The sequence below is a fragment of the Bufo bufo genome, chromosome 11 (assembly GCF_905171765.1).
Source record: "Bufo bufo chromosome 11, aBufBuf1.1, whole genome shotgun sequence".
In the NCBI taxonomy this organism is placed as follows: Eukaryota; Metazoa; Chordata; class Amphibia; order Anura; family Bufonidae; genus Bufo; species Bufo bufo.
This window is the reverse complement of record NC_053399.1, coordinates 19,515,585-19,538,146: the sequence shown is the minus strand read 5'-3', so window position 1 is coordinate 19,538,146 and position 22,562 is coordinate 19,515,585. Positions and strand designations below refer to the sequence as shown.

Sequence of the window (22,562 nt, the reverse complement as noted above, 5' to 3'; positions counted from 1 at the left end):
TTTTATTTATTATGACTGAGTATAGTGAGTTACCCTACCAGGATCCACGCATATTAAGACAATCTTTTCATCGCTGCGCTAAAGCTGTGAAGATTGCGGAATACATGAAAATGAGTCTTCGTCCATGACACAGAAGGATAAGTCACATTGATCGGGGGGGGATATCACTTCAGGCTGCGGGGGAGGGGGCGGCATTAGCGAGGCTGAACGGAAAGGGCTATGAAGGCTCGAGCGGTATATATGATATCCATATCGAAGGGGTTTTTCAATGGTATTCAACCTAATTCCACACAGAGTAACAGTCACAGTCTATATCCTTTGTGGGTAAAAGTGACAGGTTTCGATAATGTTTTATTGAAATTTTTATTTTATTTTTTTTTGTTTTTTTTGGAGTTGATATACGGTCGGTCATGTGCTGATATTACAGCAAGATGGAAGATCTACAGGCCTCAGTACCTAAGGGCCAAAGCTCACAATCGGGGTAGACAGCTGTTCTATGGGATGAGCCAAAACTAAGCTAAATGGCCGCCTGCGCACCCGTATTCAAGATGGCGAGCCTGCGGAGGGTTAGCGGATCTGGAAATGTTTTATCATAGTGATGATCTGACTAATGATTACTAAACTTGTCAAGATTTTTGCTGGTAAAATTTGTGCCTTTAAGCCCACCCAAACCTACCCGGGAAGACCCACTTTTGGGTGGGGTTTACCTAAACCTCATCCATTTTGGTGCTGGGACAAGCCGAATTTACTGGGATAGTCTCTGAAAATTCAGAACAATTTATGTAAATTTGGGACTGATGGAGATGGGGCCCCATTATGGTGTTCGGTTTTGCCACTCAGGGCAGAAGGGCCCCCTTTCTATGACCCATGGGACCAACATGGAGACCACTAGAGGCCCATAGCTATGTGGGGCGATTCCTGACTTTTGACTCATCCCATAAACCTGTAACATGACCATGGACACAATGGGACAGCCCACGAAGAACGAATCTGATGGAAAATTGGGATTCCACCCTAATTCCACCCTTACAGAGGTGAACGTGGGCCCAGGTCATCAACGCTGTGGATTTACTATCATACTACAGGGGAGAACCATTTTTGTTAAAATCTGGCGCATAGAACCCAACGAGGATCATTAGTATTTGGGAGTAATTTTCGCCAAATTTAAAGTCAACATCTGATTGGGCGCTAGCCCTTATATTAACCCTTACATATCGGGGCAGTATCTATGCTTTCTCCTCTCTGGTCGTGGAATCAAATAAGCGAAATGACGTTTGACGTAAACTGCGTTTTTCAAAGCACCAAGAAACTTCAGTGGGGAACCTTAACCGATTGAGTGCCAATTCATGAACCCATCCTGTGGCAAGTCAGTCCATCTGTGAATATGTATCATTTCCTCATCATCATCAGGTCAGGCTCCCTTTGGAAATTTTTGTGCATTTCTTTATAGGAATAAGGCGGGTAGTGCCAGACAAGAACCTTAGAATGTTACTAATCGTGACTTTGTATCCACTGTGCATGCACCATGCGTAAGAACCGCCAATTCTGTTACATGTAACCCAAACTGGTTATGGGACTGGGTCAGTGGAAGGCAATTTCTTCTGGGAAAGCGCTTGTCTGGCACTTCCTTCCTGCACAGCATTAACAGCATTAACTTATATCTTTCCCCATTATGAGATAATGTGTTGCCCCTTTCTTAGGTTCTCGCCTTCAAGACGCTAGCCTCGGGTTATTGCATAGTAGTGACACTGCTGCTGTGTTCCCTTAATATTAAGTGCATGCAATTCTGTGGATATTTTTTTTTTTTTTTTTACATTTAGGGCCCGTCCTATAATAAAATAAAATAAGGTTTGTATTCCAGGGTATTGGAAATCCTGTGCATGCAGATGATGCTCTCCACCTCGTGTTGGACCTCTCTCTGCCAGTTCCAGAGCCATGTCTGGGCAGTCAGTATAGGGAGCGGACTCATGCAGTCAGGGTGCCATTGAGGTACTCGTTCCAAAACACAGGTTGACAGTTTATATGCTCCACGTCCTCGCTCCACACAAGCCAGAGCTGATCATTTCTATGCCAGATTCCCTCTGGACTAAACTTTTGTTTTCTTCTCCCCCTCCAAAGCAAAAGTTCAACACCTAATTAAGGGTGCACAGGAGGAGGGGGGTTGTGTGGCCACGATACTTGGTACTTTGCGTCTAGGCTGTTTCGAGGGTCATTGCATATTCAGAAGCCCGGGTTGTACCATTCTCATCTTTATGGAGTGGTTTCCTTAGGTAAAAATAAAGGAGAAAAAGGTTATTAAAATATAAAAATTATAAATTGAGTTATATCCTGTGTTACTGATCCTGAGTTATATCCTGTATTATACTCCAGAGCTGCACTCACTATTCTGCTGGTGGAGTCACTGTGTACATACATTACTTATCCTGTACTGATCCTGAGTTACATCCTGTATTATACTCCAGAGCTGTACTCACTATTCTACTGGTGCAGTCACTGTGTACATACATTACATTACTTATCCTGTACTGATCCTGAGTTACATTCTGTATTATACTCCAGAGCTGCACTCACTATTCTGCTGGTGGAGTCACTGTGTACATACATTACTTATCCTGTACTGATCCTGAGTTACATCTTGTATTATACTCCAGAGCTGCACTCACTATTCTGCTGGTGCAGTCACTGTGTACATACATTACTTATCCTGTACTGATCCTGAGTTACATCCTGTATTATACTCCAGAGCTGAACTCACTATTCTGCTGGTGCAGTCACTGTGTACATACATTACATTACTTATCCTGTACTGATCCTGAGTTGCATCCTATACTATACTCCAGAGCTGCACTCACTATTCTGCTGGTGGAGTCACTGTGTACATACATTACAAGCAAATGAAAACTAGTAAAATACTGAAGGTAGCTTCGTCTGTGAATGGAGAAGAAACATTGTGCAATTCATAATCAGTAGGTGGTAATTACAGGAGAGGATTGGTAAAGTTACTACTTGTAAGTCCAAACTCAAAGGTGAATAGAAACGTTTTTCATAAATCTTTAGAAATGAAATGAAGTTTTCTGTTACATTTTATTTGGGGTTAAGGTTAATAACAAGGTAATGTAAGAGTTAATGATGACATCACTGGTTGGCAGGTAGAGTTCAGAAATGTCACCTTGAATAGGAGATCATCTTCATTACCAAGGATCTTGTCTTCCTAGGACACCAAGGGGCTGAGAAAGAATCAGATCCAGAATCCATTACTGGCTGCGAACTGGTCCTGAGCTAATACTGCTCACTGCTGAGGTTTTGATACAATGTATCAGTATAGCGAATTCTATGTGATCGCAACAGAGCTGTTAAACAAATCTGATACATTGTAGCGTGCCCTCAGACCAGGAGAGAGAATGGTACTGCAGCACTATATAGCTGATAACGAAATTGTCTAGACCTGATACACTGTAACAACTCTCCAGCTGTGTCAGCAGATTTAGGTCAGGAGAGGACTTCGGCCTCTGAATGTAAACAAGAAGGTTTCCTTTCACTGACAGCAAGCAGATGGTAACGATTTGATGCACAAAGCCTATTAAAAAGTTGCTAATCTTTTTATTATACCTTGATTCTGTTTTCTGGCAAGAAACTGGACAAGCCCTTTAAATTGGGGGGAGGACGCTGGTATGAGAGCTGATGCTCCATAGCCACTGTTTGTAATGGACAGAATGGAAAATCTGTCTCCCTAGGGTCTTATAGGGGTTGGTACCCAACTTTCCCAGACTCCTGCTTAAAGAGAGGGGAAGATAGGAGGTCTACATGCACACGGCTGTATGTGTTTTGCAGTCCGCAAATCGCGGATCCGCAAAAAGAACGGATGATGTCCGTATGGCATCCGTTTTTTTTTGCGGATCCATTGTAATAATTCCTATCCTTGTCCGCAAAATGAACAAGAATAGGACATGCTCTATTTTTTTGGGCGGGGCTACGGAACAGACATACAGATGCGGATAGCACACGGTGTACTGTCCTTATTTTTGCGCATCCTATCCGCAAGAAAAACGGAACGGACACGGAAAGAAAATACGTTCGTGTGCATGAGGCCTGAGGATAGATGAGTGACTACAAGTGCATACAATATGTTCTCAACGCCCAACTATCCTGATATTTGCGCCAATTTTGCAAACACTTTTCTTGCATCTATTCCTTTTGACTGCGATAATGAATGGTTACCCTTGAACGAATTCGCCTCCCGTCTGCCCGTCCGAGGCAAACGCCACCGCCGCAATTTACACCACGTCAATCATGGCGTCGATGAGACTGACATATTTTTAAAACAGAGACCGCAGACCTTTTCAAATCGTGACTGTAATGGAAGGAAATAACATGGATTGTCTACAGACGGTATAATAAGTTGGGATACGGTACAATGGATGTCAGCAGCAGACGTACCATCCTTTGCATTTTCACCTGTGACATGACAGATCCAGCGCCGGCTTATTAATGGGAGGATTTGATAATCAGACAGCTCTTAAAATCTCCCCACGGAGAGAAGCGGCAATTAGCAGGAGCGTAATGGAAGTAAAAAAAAAAAATGTTGACGCTATTCCCTGCAATTACATCAGAGCTGGAGGAGCCTGCGGCCGACCATATGGATAACTAAATCCTGATAACAGCCCGCAGGTCAGCGCGCGCCATCCGTTAGTTGTGATGTCTTCAGCATCGTTCATAGGCATGCATTAATGATACTCGATCATTTTCCAACATATTTGCAGCGCTCATGCTTAAGGCCTCATGCAGTCCGCAAAAAAGCGGATCCGCAAAAAATACGGATGACGTCCGGGGTCCGTCCACCACCAGGCGCAGCTCCCCCGCCTCTCCCATTGAAGAGAATGGGAGTGCACTGCGCATGCGCGGCCACAGCTCCCATTCATTTCTATGGGGCCGACGGAAATAGCCGAGCCAGTGCTCGGCTATTTTCGGTGGCTCCATAGAAATGAATGAAGGGGCGGCTGCGCATGCGCAGTGCGCCCTCCTCAAGTTATCCCATCATAGGCCCCCATTGTCTATGATGGGATAACCCCTTTAATTAACGCTAGAAGCATCAGATACTTATGCCCCTGGCCGGCAGCTGCAGGACAGTGACACAACTGAATGCTGTGGTAGGAAGTGACAGTATTTTATGCTGCATTGTGATATTTGGTTCTGCGGGGGCGGTATTTTGGGCTGCACTGTGGTATTGCTGGCCCCGCCTACTTCCTGGCCCCGCCTACTTCCATTGTGTTAGCCCTGCCTACTTGTGTTGCCCCACTTTCTGTCAATTTGGACCTGCCTACATCACTTTTAATTTATTTATTTTTTCCGGGGCCAATATAAGTTCCTAGTCTGCCCCAAGCTTGCTTTGTTCATAGTTCTTCCCTTGTGGAGCACTGCTGCAGTATAAAGCATTCACTCGCGTTTGGCGCGGATCCGTCATGGATCTGCACAAACGCTTGCGTTCAGATAATACAACCGCATGCATCCGTTCAGAACGGATCCATTTGTACGATCTGTAACGTAGCCCAAACTGATCCGTCTTGAACACCATTGAAAGTCAATGGGGGATGGATCCGTTTTCTATTGCGTCAGAGAAAACTGATCCGTCCCCATTGACTTACATTGTGTCCGTTTGCCTCCGCATCGTCAGGCAGAAACGCTGCAGGCAGCCTCCAGAGCGGAACGGAGGCAAACTGATGCATTCTGTGCGGATCCTTTTCCATTCAGAAAGCATTAGGGCAACACTGATCTGAACTGAAGGTCAGAAGGTAGGTGGTAAATAGTATCAATTAGAAAAATGCAACTTTTTTTTCCAGGTTCTATGTGGTCTTTTGTGTGTGTTAGGGATAGGGTTCAGTTTAGGATGAACGTTGCCATGGTGGTTGGACTTGATTCTCATAGGAGGCCATACATTCTAGTCCCAAACACCCCCCTAAGGGTTAACACTAGTAATCCATAGCAAGGGTTTTCCAAGACTTAAACACTGATGACTAGTGTTGAGCGAACTTGTGTTTTAAGTTTGGTGTCTAAAGTTCGGGTTCAGGTTATGGAAGAATCGCGTTATGGATTCTAAATTCCATAACGCGATTCTTCGATAACCCAAACTTGAGACGCCGGACTTAAAACACAAGTTCGCTCAACACTACTGATGACCTATTCTCAGGATAGGTCATCAGCATCTGATCGCTTGGGGTCTGTTTGGCGCTTCTGTCAGTATGGCAGCCTTCTCCGTTCTCACCAAGCACAGCGCCATACATTGTATAGTGGCTGTGATTGGTATTGCAGCTCAGCCCCAATTATTTCAATGGGGCTGAGCTGCGCCTAGGCCACGTGACCAATGAACGTGTTGGCCTAGGAAAGGCTACTGCGAGCGCCTCTGACTTCTCAAACAGTTGATCAGTGGGGGCCCCGGGTGTCGGACCCCCAGCGATCAGATACTGATGACCTATCCAGAGAATAGGTCATCAGTATCAAAGTCTTGGAAACCCCCTTTAACTGGTTTATATGACCAGTGATTCATTGTGCACCTGCATTATATCTGGTGGAAGCCATCAACAAACGCATGTCTTCCGTTATTTTTTTTTCCACATCTCCAACCATTACTGACTTGAAAACCCCTAGAGTATAGACCTAATACATCAAACATGACCAGTTATGGTGGCAGGGACAAAACATCATCTCATGGGAACCCACAGCAGAACTTGTAATGGGGTCTCACTCCACCATGACCACCTTCAGGATCAAGCTCAGAACATGAGCTGCTCAGGATGACGTCGGTTTCCCTAAAGCCTAGGACTAATGCACACAGTAATGTCACACATTTTTAGTGGAATAATGTACTAATACTAATATACACACACTGCTCAGAAAAATAAAGGGAACACAAAAATAACACATCCTAGATCTGAATTAATTAAATATTCTTCTGAAATACTTTGTTCTTTACATAGTTGAATGTGCTGACAACAAAATCACACAAAAATAAAAAAATGGAAATCAAATTTTTTAACCCATGGAGGTCTGGATTTGGAGTCACACTCAAAATTAAAGTGGAAAAACACACTACAGGGTGATCCAACTTTGATGTAATGTCCTTAAAACAAGTCAAAATGAGGCTCAGTAGTGTGTGTGGCCTCCACGTGCCTGTATGACCTCCCTTCAACGCCTGTGCATGCTCCTGATGAGGTGGCGGACGGTCTCCTGAGGGATCTCCTCCCAGACCTGGATTAAAACATCTGCCAACTCCTGGACAGTCTGTGGTGCAACGTGACGTTGGTGGATAGAGCGAGACATGATGTCCCAGATGTGCTCAATTGGATTTAGGTCTGGGGAACGGGCGGGCCAGTCCATAGCATCAATGCCTTCGTCTTGCAGGAACTGCTGACACACTCCAGCCACATGAGGTCTAGCATTGTCTTGCATTAGGAGGAACCCAGGGCCAACCGCACCAGCATATGGTCTCACAAGGGGTCTGAGGATCTCATCTCAGTACCTAATGGCAGTCAGGCTACCTCTGGCGAGCACATGGAGGGTTGTGCGGCCCTCCAAAGAAATGCCACCCCACACCATTACTGACCCAATGCCAAACCGGTCATGCTGGAGGATGTTGCAGGCAGCAGAACGTTCTCCACGGCGTCTCAAGACTCTGTCACGTCTGTCACGTCTGTCACATGTGCTCAGTGTGAACCTGCTTTCATCTGTGAAGAGCACAGGGCGCCAGTGGCGAATTTGCCAATCTTGGTGTTCTCTGGCAAATGCCAAACGTCCTGCACGGTGTTGGGCTGTAAGCACAACCCCCACCTATGGACGTCGGGCCCTCATATCACCCTCATGGAGTCTGTTTCTGACCGTTTGAGCAGACACATGCACATTTGTGGCCTGCTGGAGGTCATTTTGTAGGGCTCTGGCAGTGCTCCTCCTGTTCCTCCTTGCACCAAGGCGGAGGTAGCGGTCCTGCTGCTGGGTTGTTGCCCTCCTACGGCCTCCTCCACGTCTCCTGATGTACTGGCCTGTCTCCTGGTAGCGCCTCCATGCTCTGGACACTACGCTGACAGACAGGGCAAACCTTCTTGCCACAGCTCGCATTGATGTGCCATCCTGGATAAGCTGTACTACCTGAGCCACTTGTGTGGGTTGTAGACTCTGTCTCATGCTACCACTAGAGTGAAAGCACCGCCAGCATTCAAAAGTGACCAAAACATAAGCCAGGAAGCATGGGAACTGAGAAGTGGTCTGTGGTCACCACCTGCAGAACCACTCCTTTATTGGGGGTGTCTTGCTAATTGCCTATAATTTCCACCTGTTGTCTATCCCATTTGCACAACAGCATGTGAAATTGTCACTCAGTGTTGCTTCCTAAGTGGACAGTTTGATTTCACAGAAGTGGGATTGACTTGGAGTTACATTGTGGTGTTTAAGTGTTCCCTTTATTTTTTTTGAGCAGTGTATTTTATTCAGTTCTTCACAAATTTCAAGATCTCTGTTTATCCATTTTTGCTGGGAGTTCACAACAAACATGTGAACGTAGCCTAAGAGGTAAGTTCACATCTGCTGGTTTTGCTGTCTGTCTGGCACAGTACTGGCCTGTGGACCTGATGGTGGTCTGAAGTTGATGATGTCATGTGACATCACGCTTTGAAGAAGTTTTCCAAGTGTTTAAGGGCTCATGCACACAAACGTATGTATTTTGTGGTCCGCAAAATACAGATCCGATAAAAAACATGGATGGCGTCCGTGTTCATTCTGTATTTTGCGGAATGGAACAGCCGGCCCCTAATAGAACAGTCCTATCCTTGTCCGTAATGCGGACAATAATAGGACATGTTCTATCCTTGTCTGTAAAACATGTTTTTTTTTGCAGAACGGACATATGGAAACGGAATGCACACGGAGTACCTTCTGTTTTTTTGCGGACCCATTGAAATTAATTCCGCATACGGTCCGCAAAGAAAAAAAAAACGCATCGGACATGGAAAGAAAATACGTTCATGTGCATGAGCCCTATGCTCAGCTGATTGGTGGGGGGTGACAGGTGTCGGACCCCCACTGATCAGATACTGGTGACCTATCCTGAGGACAGGTCATCATCAATATTAAACACTTAAACAACCCCTTTAAGTGCCACCACCATCAGTGGACCATAGGTCTGTATTTTGTGGTCTGCAAAACATGGATCTGCAAAAAAAATAAACATCTGTATGACGACCGTGTTACATCCTTTTATTTTTTTTGCGGATCCATTGTAACAATGCCTGACCTTGTCCGCAAAATGGACAAGAATAGGACATGTTCCATTTTTTGGGCGGAAGGGACTTGTGGACATATAGATACGGAATGCACACTAAGTCGTTTCCGTTTTTTGCGGCCCCATTGAAAAGAATGGTTCCGCATACAAAAAAATGGAGCGGACACAGAGAAAAAAATATGTTGGTTGCCTGAGCCCTTAGACTGGGTTTACCTGATCTCACAGTTGCCTGTGCTGATGCGCCCCCTTGTAGCACTATGATGTAATGTGTGAAAGGGTTATCCAGGATCAGACAAACAGCGCCACACCTGTCCATGGGCTGTGCCTGGTATTGCAGCTCGACCCTATTGTAGTAAATTGGGCCTGAGCTGTAATGTCTCTGGAAGAAAGCAACCATGTTTTTCTAATTCTGGACAACCCCTTTAAGGCTCTTAGGTCTGCATTATACCATCCCGAGGAGTGTATGCGCCTCTCTCCTCAGAAACTCCTGGGTTCTCCCACCTTCATCAAGATTTATTATTCATGTTGAGGCGAGGTTCTGGTCTTCTGCCAAGGCCCATCTGCCTTCTCATCAATCACAATAAACCCTGGTGCCGTCACTGCAATGTTCTCCCCATCTCCTCACATGAATTCCCAGAGCTGCAATCAACGTGAGGATCTGTGCACCCAGCCATGAAGTGCGGGAAGCCTGTCACACAATTCATATGACTATGCATAAACCCTTTCAGGGCTCTCGCCGCAGAGATGGGGGCGAAAACTGGACTGCGACTGGTGCAGAGAATGGGAAAAGTTACCATCTGAGGGTACTGCAAGCACAGGGACCACCATACCCAGCATATCTTGGGTTAATGGTCGCCAGGACTAGTCAACGTCCATTAATCCGGCGTCGCCCTGCCTTCTGTACTATACTATACACCTGGGGCACAGGTTCTGTTCACTGCCCTCGCCCTATATCTATAACCTGACAACCCCCTGACAACCAGCATAGGCCAGTGTCTATACAGCCCTTCTCTGTATACACTCTACACTGTCAAGGCATTACCCTAGGATGATGAGAGTTGTACCATATACAGGAGCGGAGAACATGGCATGACCCTCCCATACTATCACCCTGATAATGTGGTGCATTTTGTATTTGAGTTTGGTTTCTTTGCCGCTGCGTGGTGCACGGCGTGAGCCTCACTACAGAGAAGAGACATCACGCAGCGCTGCGAGGAGACGGGCGACCCTGCTATTAATACACGGGGAACATTACAGGGTTTCTTTATTTAGCTGCTGCGATGGATCCAGGAAAGTGACAGCAGCCGAGACACAGAACACAGGCGGAGCGGCGGCGGCAGATAACAGCGAGCAAAGCATTACAATAACACACGGGGTCCCATGAGGTCCCCAACAGCCACCCAAACACCAGAGGAGAGCGGAGAACAGAAACAGTCCTATAATAGGACGATCTCATGGTCATGATGGGGGTTATAGTGTTCTAAGTACGAGTATAATAGAATTATATCATGGCCATGATAGTGGTTGTAGTGTTCTAAGTACAGAGTATAACAGAATTATATCATGGCCATGATGGGGTTGTAGTGTTCTAAGTACAGAGTATACTAGAATTATATAATGGCCATGATAGGGGTTGTAGTGTTCTCAGTACAGAGTATACTAGAATTATATAATGGTCATGATAGGGGTTGTAGTGTTCTAAGTACAGAGTATAATAGAATTATATCATGGTCATGATAGGGGTTGTAGTGTTCTAAGTACAGAGTATAATAGAATTATATCATGGTCATGATAGGGGTTGTAGTGTTCTAAGTACAGAGTATAATAGAATTATATCATGGTCATGATAGGGGTTGTAGTGTTCTAAGTACAGAGTATAATAGAATTATATCATGGTCATGATAGGGGTTGTAGTGTTCTAAGTACAGAGTATAATAGAATTATATCATGGTCATGATAGGGGTTGTAGTGTTCTAAGTACAGAGTATAATAGAATTATATCATGGTCATGATAGGGGTTGTAGTGTTCTAATAACAGAGTATAATAGAATTATATCATGGTCATGATGGGGTTGTAGTGTTCTAAGCACAGAGTATACTAGAATTATATCATTGTCATGTTGACGGTTCTAGTTTTCAATGTACAGAGTAAGGCCCCTTCCACACGAGTGAGTATTCCACGCGGGTGATCAGGTCATATTGGGAGTAGTAGTGTTCTATGTACAGAATATAATAGAATTATATAATGGTCATGTTGGGGGTTGTGCTCTTGTATGTATAGGGTATAACAGAACTGTATTATGGCTATATCTAGTAGTCAAGTCATGTTGGGAGTTGTAGTGCTCTGTGCATAATAGAATTGTATTATGGTCATGCCCTGTGGTCTGGTCATATTGGGGGTTGTAGTGCTCTGTCTTAAGTGTACGATAGAATTTTATTATGGTCATCTCATGGTCAGGTCACGTTGGGGATTGTAGTACTCTATGTATACTGTATAACAGAATTGTTTTATGGTCATATCCTGTGGTTGGGCCATGTTGGGGGTTGTAATACTCTATGTGTATAATAGAATTGTATTCTGGTCATCTTAAGTGGTCAGGTCATGTTGGGAGTTGTAGTATTCTGCGTTCTGTTGATTTCTGTATTTTGTTGCCCCTTCAGACAAAGGTCTAGATGATTGATGGCATTCTCTCTCCCACGTGAATGTTATGCAGCAGAAGCTTAATATCAACAAGTCTCTCTCGGAGTGTCTGAGATCGGCGCTCCCCTCATTAGTTACCCCTCACTGTATAATTATGGAAAAAGCCGTGGAGCAGGGGGTAAAGCAAAGCAATTAATTCAGCCAGCAGTGCACCAATCAGCGCAGCCGCATGACGCTCCGCACCGCTGAGACCACAGAAACTTCACAATTTGTTAATTTGTGTAGAAATCCCTGCGGCCATTGCGGCTTCTTGAGGCTTATTTGCCGTTAAACATTATTGGGGGGGGGGGGATAAAGTAATTTTTTTGGGTGTAAATTTTGTAAAATTACTTAGAGTATTAAAGACAGGAGCTGAACTGCTGGGACAGTCCTTTAAGCTTATGTGATGCATATTTAAAGGGGAAGGTATAAGGTATGTAAGGAACGTATGAAACCGCTCCTCTCTAGTCCTCAGGCAGACTCTGATATTGCAGTTCTACTCGCATAATAGAACTGAGCTGCAATATCAGAAACAACCCATGGATAAAAGGGGCGCTGTTTCTGGAAAAAAAAAAAAAACATTTAAGAAGCTCCATAGCTTCCAAGTGACTGCAAATTGTGTCTGCATTTATCTCTTCACCCTGAGTAGTACACAGAGCTGGGCACCCGCCACCCTTCACCCCAGGGTTGTTTCATGTACCAACCCATACCACAGGAGACAATGGCTGCAATGGGAACTCCTGCCTTGACTGCCAGCGCTCTAACCTCTCTGGAGGTGGAGGGCGTTTAGATTGATACTGACGGTATGGCCGCTAACCCAACTTGTGCTCTTTCCTATTCACAGGCCTCTTCAGTTTTCATCACCCTGATTACATAAATATGTATATTGGAAAGAATGGAATGCTAATCTACTGACATGAAACCTTAGGGGGTCCCCCTTATCTACTGCATACCTTACAGCAGTTGAAATACAAATGATGGGATGTTTGAAGCCCTACCCGTATGCATCACAGAAATACACCCTAAAATTATAGATGCACCCCTCGCATCACGGATACGGACCCATTCACTTGAATGGGTCCGCAATTCCGGAGATGCGGAACGAAGTCACGGAACAGAACACCGGAAGCACTACGGAGTGCTTCCGCGGTGTTTCTTTCCGTTGTTCCGCACCACAAAAAAATATGACGTGCCATATTTTTTTGTAGTGCGGACTGACCACGGACCCATTCAAGTTGAATGGGTCCGGCCCGCTGCACCGATGTTGCCCGTGGATTGGGGACCGGCCGCACAACGGCCGTGTGCATGAGGCCTTATAGCTTTGTAACAGCTGGAAAGCCACAGGTTAAAGGGTTTCTATCACTTCGTATCACATATTTAGGTGTCAGACACTAGCGATCCGCTAGTGTCTGCTCTAACAAACCATCCTAATATAATAGGTTTTGGGGCAGCCGTTTCGCTAAAATAACGCCGATGACATCATAGTGCTCCGAGGAACAGGCGCAGTGGAGATGTCTGTGCAGGGAAGCGGTCAGACATTCACTGCGCATGCCCCGAACAGAGACGCGCACGGAGAGGATCGCATTCAGCAGGAGATGGGCGGGCTGGAGGGACGCGCTGGGCAGCGGCAGTTTATGAAGGTAGACGGAGCCTCTAGGTGCTAATGACGCCCCCATAGCACCTAGAGGCTCATTAGCATATAGATATAAGTTGTTATTTTAGCGAAACGGCTGCCCCAAAACCTATCATATTAGGATGGTTTGTTAGAGCAGACACTAGCGGATCGCTAGTGTCTGACACCTAAATATGTGATACGAAGTGATAGAAACCCTTTAAGGCCTCTTTCAGACGGGCGTTGCGGGAAAAGGTGCGGGTGCGTTGCGGGAACATGCGCGATTTTTCCGCGCGAGTGCAAAACATTGTAATGCGTTTTGCACTCGCGTGAGAAAAATCGGCATGTTTGGTACCCAAACCCGAACTTCTTCACAGAAGTTCGGGCTTGGGATCGGTGTTCTGTAGATTGTATTATTTTCCTTTATAACATGGTTATAAGGGAAAATAATAGCATTCTGAATACAGAATACAAAGTAAAATAGCGCTGGAGGGGTTAAAAAAAATAAATAAAAATTAAACTCACCTTAATCCACTTGATCGCGCAGCCGGCATCTCTTCTGTCTTCTTTCTTTACTGTGTGCAGCAACAGGACCTGTGGTGACGTCACTCCGGTCATCACATGGTCCATCACATGATCCATCACCATGGTAAAAGATCATGTGATGGATCATGTGATGACCGGAGTGACGTCACCACAGGTCCTGTTGCTGCACACAGCAAAGAAAGAAGACAGAAGAGATGCCGGGCCGCGATCAAGTGGATTAAGGTGAGTTTAATTTTTATTTATTTTTTTTAACCCCTCCAGCGCTATTTTACTTTGTATTCTGTATTCAGAATGCTATTATTTTCCCTTATAACCATGTTATAAGGGAAAATAATAATGATCGGGTCTCCATCCCGATCGTCTCCTAGCAACTTGCTTGCGGATGCTTGCGATTTTCACTCAACCCCAGTCACTTCTATGGGGCCTGCGTTACGTGAAAAACGCACAAATCAGAGCATGCTGCGATTTTCACGCAACGCACAAGTGATGCGTGAAAATCACCGCTCATGTGAACAGCCCCATAGAAATGAATGGGTCGGGATTCAGTGCGGGTGCAATGCGTTCAACTCACGCATCGCATCCGCGCGGAAAACTCGCCCGTGTGAAAGGAGCCTAAAGGCTACAGATTTAGGCCCCATTCATACAACAATATTTTTGGTGCATGTCTGATCCGGATTTATTTGCAGATTGTGCATCAACCCATTCATTTCTATGAATCCACAAGAAAAAAAAAAAAAGGCAGCACACAGATGTCACCAGCGTGCGGTCCACATCCGTGTGACCGGGTTGAAAATAGAACCTGTCCTATTTTTCTTGGTTTTGTGAAACAGAATAGGCTTTTTTACAATAGGTGTCCAAAAATTGCAAGTTGCACACAGACCGCAATCCGTATTTTGCAGATCTGTGATTTGCAGACTGCAAAACGGATGCGATCGTGTGCAGATCCAGATGTGATCGGACCCTCCCTTCCCCATGTCTTACCTTTTTATTGCTTTGTAGCACATAATAACCACTAGGAAGAGGATGACGGCTGCCAGGATGATGAGCAGGAAATGCCACCAGGTCTCTTCCACGCAGCACTGTGGGATCTTAACTGAAAAGACAAGTCGACCGGTCAGTGGGACGCATCTAAACGCCAGTCATCCCCAAACCCCTGGCTCTTGGAAAACTATAACTTCCAGTGTGACAGCTGAGGACCTCCAGATACAGACCACTAGTATATAATAGAATAGAAATAACAGCTGACTGCAGGGTCCGGGTATATTTGCAGTCTGTAGCCATGGAGACACATAGGTCTGCAGAGGAGCTGTGCACACCAAGCAGTAAGAGCTTTTTACACACTGTTTGATAAATCGTTTCACTTTTTTCATTTCAGGTACATTGAAACAATCAAATAATTTGTTGCAAAAGTATACACACCCTTCACAAAACCCATATCAGTACTGGAGCGTTATAAGAGGAGCGGCTGATATCAGTCACATATGATGTAATGTCTCTGGAGGTTATATTAGTGCTGGAGCGTTATAAGAGGAGCGGCTGATATCAGTCACATATGATGTAATGTCTCTGGAGGTTATATCAGTACTGGAGCGTTATAAGAGGAGCTGCTGATATCGGTCACATAGGATGTAATGTCTCTGGAGGTTATATCAGTGCTGGAGCGTTATAAGAGGAGCGGCTGATATCAGTCACATATGATGTAATGTCTCTGGAGGTTATATCAGCGCTGGAGCGTTATAAGAGGAGCGGCTGATATCAGTCACATAGGATGTAATATCTCTGGAGGTTATATCAGCACTGGAGCGTTATAAGAGGAGCGGCTGATATCGGTCACATATGATGTAATGTCTCTGGAGGTTATATCAGTGCTGGAGCGTTATAAGAGGAGCGGCTGATATCAGTCACATATGATGTAATGTCTCTGGAGGTTATATCAGCGCTGGAGCGTTATAAGAGGAGCGGCTGATATCAGTCACATAGGATGTAATGTCTCTGGAGGTTATATCAGCACTGGAGCGTTATAAGAGGAGCGGCTGATATCGGTCACATATGATGTAATGTCTCTGGAGGTTATATCAGTGCTGGAGCGTTATAAGAGGAGCGGCTGATATCAGTCACATATGATGTAATGTCTCTGGAGGTTATATCAGTGCTGGAGCGTTATAAGAGGAGCGGCTGATATCAGTCACATATGATGTAATGTCTCTGGAGGTTATATCAGTACTGGAGCGTTATAAGAGGAGCTGCTGATATCGGTCACATATGATGTAATGTCTCTGGAGGTTATATCAGTGCTGGAGCGTTATAAGAGGAGCGGCTGATATCAGTCACATATGATGTAATGTCTCTGGAGGTTATATCAGCGCTGGAGCGTTATAAGAGGAGCGGCTGATATCAGTCACATAGGATGTAATATCTCTGGAGGTTATATCAGTACTGGAGCGTTATAAGAGGAGCGGCTGATATCAGTCACATAGGATGTAATGTCTCTGGAGGTTATATCAGCACTGGAGCGTTATAAGAGGAGCGGCTGATATCAGTCACATATGATGTAATGTCTCTGGAGGTTATATCAGTGCTGGAGCGTTATAAGAGGAGCGGCTGATATCAGTCACATATGATGTAATGTCTCTGGAGGTTATATCAGTACTGGAGCGTTATAAGAGGAGTGGCTGATATCAGTCACATATGATGTAATGTCTCTGGAGGTTATATCAGTGCTGGAGCGTTATAAGAGGAGCGGCTGATATCAGTCACATAGGATGTAATGTCTCTGGAGGTTATATCAGTGCAGGAGCGTTATAAGAGGAGCGGCTGATATCAGTCACATATGATGTAATGTCTCTGGAGGTTATATCAGTACTGGAGCGTTATAAGAGGAGTGGCGGATATCAGTCACATATGATGTAATGTCTCTGGAGGGCGATCTGTCACAAAGACCGGGATCGTCAAATGGTGTGGTGTCGAACTCGAGTGCCAGGAAGACACATCGCGGATCGGGTTGACAGATTACTGGGAGGGGCTGGGGAAGATCCGGCGGTCATGGTCCATATCGGAACCAATGACAAAGTTAGAGGTAGGTGGAGCGTCCTTAAAAATGATTTTAGGGATTTAGGTCAGAAGCTTAGGGCAAGGACCTCAAAGGTAGTGTTTTCCGAAATACTACCGGTACCACGGGCCACACAAGAAAGGCAGCAGGAGATTGGGGAGGTTAACAAGTGGCTCCAGAACTGGTGTAGGATGGAGGGGTTTGGGTTCCTGGAGAACTGGGCGACTTCTCTATCAGCTACAGGCTCTATCGTAGGGACGGGCTGCACCTCAATGGGGAGAAGATGGCTAGAAGGCTGGAGGAGTGTTTAAACTAGGGACTGGGGGGGGAGGGGGGACTACGTTATAGGAGGGGATGATAGTGCAGATAGAGACCGGGGGCAGGTAGTGGGACTGGGGGAGGAATGGAAGGAGGGACTAGAACAGTTCAGAAGGAAAGGTGTAGGGTAAAAAATATACATAAACCTCTCAAATGTATGTATAATAATACCAGAAGCCTGACTAATAAAACTGGGGAACTGGAATTAGTGATGTGTGAGGAGGACTATGACAGTGGGAATAACTGAGACATGGCTGGAGGATAGCTATGACAGGGGGAATAACTGAGACACGGCTGGATGATAGCTATGACAGTGGGAATAACTGAGACATGGCTGGATGATAGCTATGACAGTGGGAATAACTGAGACATGGCTGGAGGATAGCTATGACAGGGGGAATAACTGAGACACGGCTGGAGGATAGCTATGACAGGGGGAATAACTGAGACACGGCTGGAGGATAGCTATGACAGGGGGAATAACTGAGACATGGCTGGAGGATAGCTATGACAGGGGGAATAACTGAGACATGGCTGGAGGATAGCTATGACAGTGGGAATAACTGAGACATGGCTGGATGATAGCTATGACTGTCTAAAGCCCACACTCAGAGAAGATATAAGTGAGGACATGAACATGAGTCACTGTGGGTAGAAATACATGGAGCTAAAAACAACAATAAATTACTAATAGGAGTTTACTATAAACCACCTAATATACCAGAGTCCACAGAAAATCTACTACTAAACGAGATAGACGAGGCGGCAAATCATAATGAGGTGGTTATTATGGGGGACTTCAACTACCCAGATATAGACTGGGAAACTGAAACATGTAGATCTCATAAAGGAAACAGGTTCTTGGCAATAACCAAAGACAATTACCTCTCCCAACTGGTTCAGGACCCGACTAGAGGGACGGCCATAGTGGACTTAGTATTAACCAATAGACCTGACAGAACAACAGACGTGCAGGTCGGGGGGACATCTGGCAAATAGTGACCATAAAGTAATAACCTTCCAATTATCATTCAAAAGAGCGTTTCTACAGGGAGGAACAAAAATACCAAACTTCAAAAAAGCTAAATTTAGCTAACTAAGAGAGGCCATAGGCCGAACTAACTGGGACAAAGTCCTCAAAAAAAAAAATACAGCCACAAAATGAGATATTTTTAAAAGCATCCAAAAATCTCATTGTGAGAGGTACATACCGTATGGTAATAAAAGGTTAAGGAACAAGAAGAAACCAATGTGGATAAATAGAACTGTAAAGAAAGCAATAAATAACAAAAAGAAAGCATTTAAATCACTAAAACAGGAGGGTAGCGACGAAGCATTGAAAAACTATAAGGAAAAAATAGAATATGTAAAAAACAAATAAAAGCGGCCAAACTAGAGACTGAGAGATTATTTGCCAAAAAGAGCAAAACTAACCCTAAAATCTTCTTTAATTATATAAATGGTAAAAAGTATAAATCTGAAGGTGTCGGCCCTTTAAAGAGTAATGAGGAGGATTCGCAGAGAGCGACGAGGAGAAAGCAAAGTTATTAAATATTTTTTTCTCCACTGTATTCACTGAAGAAAATAAACTGTCAGATGAAATGCAGAATGTAAAAGTAAATTCCCCATTAAAAGTGTCCTGTCCGACCCAGGAAGAAGTACAGCGACGTCTTAAAAAGATTAAAATAGACAAATCGCCAGGACCGGATGGCATACACCCCCGTATCCTAAGAGAATTAAGTAATGTCATAGCCAGACCCTTATTTCTGATATTTAAGGACTCTATACTGACAGGGAATATTTCACAGGATTGGCGCATGGCAAATGTGTTACCAATATTCAAAAAGGGTCCAAAAACAGAGCCTGGAAACTACAAGCCGGTAAGTTTAACATCTGTTGTGGGTAAACTGAAGGTTTTCTAAGAGATGCTATCTCGGAGTACCTCAATAAAAATAAGCAAATAACGCCATATCAGCATGGCTTCACGAGGGATCGGTCATGTCAGACTAATTTAATCAGTTTCTATGAGGAGGTAAGTTCTAGACTTGACAGCGGCGAATCAATGGATGTCGTATATCTGGACTTCTCCAAAGCATTTGACACTGTACCACATAAAAGGTTAGTACCGTATATACTCGAGTATAAGACGAGTTTTTTGGCACATATTTTCGTGCTCAAAAAGCCTCCTCGTCTTATACTCAAGTCTAGTCTAGCTCCGGTAATACAGGCAGTGCGGGGGGCGGCGCTCACTCACTGACGTCACGCGCATGCGCCGCCTAGTGGGAGAAGGCGCGTGACGTCAGTGAGTGAGCGCCGCTCCCCGCACTGCCTGTATTACCGGAGCAAAGACAAAGTAAGAATACTGTGAGCGTCGGGGAGGGGGATCTGTGTATGGCACTGTAGGGAGATCTGTGGATGGCACTGTAGGGGGATCTGTGTATGGCACTGTAGGGAGATCTGTGGATGGCACTGTAGGGGGATCTGTGTATGGCACTGTAGGGGGATCTTTGTATGGCACTGTAGGGGGATCTGTGGATGGCACTGTAGGGAGATCTGTGGATGGCACTGTAGGGGGATCTGTGGATGGCACTGTAGGGGGATCTGTGGATGGCACTGTAGGGAGATCTGTGGATGGCACTGTAGGGGGATCTGTGGATGGCACTGTAGGGGGATCTGTGGATGGCACTGTAGGGAGATCTGTGGATGGCACTGTAGGGGGATCTGTGTATGGCACTGTAGGGGGATCTTTGGATGGCACTGTAGGGGGATCTGTGGATGGCACTGTAGGGGGATCTGTGGATGGCACTGTAGGGAGATCTGTGTATGGCACTGTAGGGGGATCTTTGTATGGCACTGTAGGGGGATCTGTGGATGGCACTGTAGGGAGATCTGTGGATGGCACTGTAGGGGGATCTGTGGATGGCACTGTAGGGGGATCTGTGGATGGCACTGTAGGGAGATCTGTGGATGGCACTGTAGGGGGATCTGTGGATGGCACTGTAGGGGGATCTGTGGATGGCACTGTAGGGAGATCTGTGGATGGCACTGTAGGGGGATCTGTGTATGGCACTGTAGGGGGATCTTTGGATGGCACTGTAGGGGGATCTGTGGATGGCACTGTAGGGGGATCTGTGGATGGCACTGTAGGGAGATCTGTGGATGGCACTGTAGGGGGATCTGTGGATGGCACTGTAGGGAGATCTGTGGATGGCACTGTAGGGGGATCTGTGGATGGCACTGTAGGGAGATCTGTGGATGGCACTGTAGGGGGATCTGTGGATGGCACTGTAGGGGGATCTGTGGATGGCACTGTTTAGGGGGGAGATCTGTGGATGGCTCCCTGTATTTAATGCAGAGTGTGTGTGTATATAATGTAGAGTGTGTGCATTATATACACATACACTCTGCATTATAGCTGCATTTCCCACCCTAGTCTTATACTCGAGTCAATAATTTTTCCCATTTTTTTGGGGTAAAATTAGGGGCTCGGCTTATACTCGGGTCGGCTTATACTCGAGTATATACGGTATATAAAATGAGAATGCTCGGACTGGGAGAAAACATCTGTATGTGGGTAAGTAACTGGCTGAGTGATAGAAAACAGAGGGTGGTTATTAACGGTACACACTCAGATTGGGTCACTGTCACTAGTGGGGTACCTCAGGGGTCAGTATTGGGCCCTATTCTCTTCAATATATTTATTAATGATCTTGTAGAAGGCTTGCATAGTAAAATATCAATTTTTACAGATGACACTAAACTGCATAAAGTAATTAACACTGAAGAGGACAGTGTACTGTATATATATACTACAGAGGACAGTATACTATATATATACTACAGAGGACAATATACGGCTACAGAGGGATCTGGATAGATTGGAGGCTTGGGCAAATAAGTGGCAGATGAGGTTTAACACTGACAAATGTAAAGTTATGCACATGGGAAGGAATAATGAAAGTCACCCGTACATACTAAATGGTAAAACACTGGGTAACACTGACATGGAAAAGGACCTAGGAATTTTTGTGAACTGCAAACTAAGCTGCTAAAACCAGTGTCAGGCAGCTGCTGCCAAGGCCAATAAGATAATGGGTTGCATCAGAAGGGGCATAGATGACGGTGATGAGAAATAGCAGAGCTGGAGAGGGTTCAGAGGAGGGCAACTAAAGTAATAACTGGAATGGGGGGACTCAGTGTCAGACTGGTGTACCCAGGGCCCACCAGCAAAATTCATTCTGGGGCCCACTGTAAGGCTACATGCATATACTATCTGTCCACACTACCCAGTTTTTTTTATATGGACATGCGCAATGTACTGTATAGCATCATAGCCAGCTTATCTATATGTCAGTCTACAGTGACATGTGCCACTTGAGCAGGGGGTAGGGGACTAGGGGCCCACCGGGGATTCCCCTGTTCCCCTGTGGGCCAGTCTGAGCCTGGGGGGACTACAGTACCCTGAAAAAATATTAAAATTAGGGTTATTCACATTAGAAAAAAGACGACTGAAGGGAGATCTAATTACTATGTATAAATATATCAGGGGTCAGTACAGAGATCTCTCCCATCATCTATTTATCCCCAGGACTGTGACTGTGACGAGGGGACATCCTCTGCGTCTGGAGGAAAGAAGGTTTGTACACAAACATAGAAGAGGATTCTTTACGGTAAGAGCAGTGAGACTATGGAGCTCTCTGCCTGAGGAGGTGGTGATGGTGAGTACAATAAAGGAATTCAAGAGGGGCCTGGATGTATTTCTGGAGTGTAATAATATTACAGGTTATAGCTACTAGAGAGGGGTCGTTGATCCAGGGAGTTATTCTGATGCCTGATTGGAGTCGGGAAGGAATTTAAATTTGGCTTCTACCTCACAGTTTTTTTTTGCCTTCCTCTGGATCAACTTGCAGGATAACAGGCCGAACTGGATGGACGGAGGGCTTTTTTCAGCCTTATATACTATGTTACTATGTTACTATGTGTCTGGAGGTTATATCAGTGCTGGAGCGTTATAAGAGGAGCGGCCGATATCAGTCACACATGATGTAATGTCTGGAGGTTATATCAGCACTGGAGCGTTATAAGAGGAGCG

General features: G+C 45.2%; 1 protein-coding gene across 1 annotated transcript in view; it reads right to left on the bottom strand.

The window, feature by feature from the left end:
- Positions 1-668: 668 nt before the first annotated feature.
- PRIMA1 (proline rich membrane anchor 1) overlaps positions 669-22,562 on the bottom strand; it is a 65,549-nt gene continuing 43,655 nt past the window's right edge. Inside the window, exons 5-6 of the mRNA XM_040410973.1 lie at positions 15,085-15,196; positions 669-2,265 (exon numbers count right to left, since the gene is read on the bottom strand). Of these exons, the coding sequence (XP_040266907.1) occupies positions 2,193-2,265; positions 15,085-15,196 (185 nt within the window). The 3' untranslated portion in view covers positions 669-2,192. The remainder of the gene's footprint in view (positions 2,266-15,084; positions 15,197-22,562) is intronic.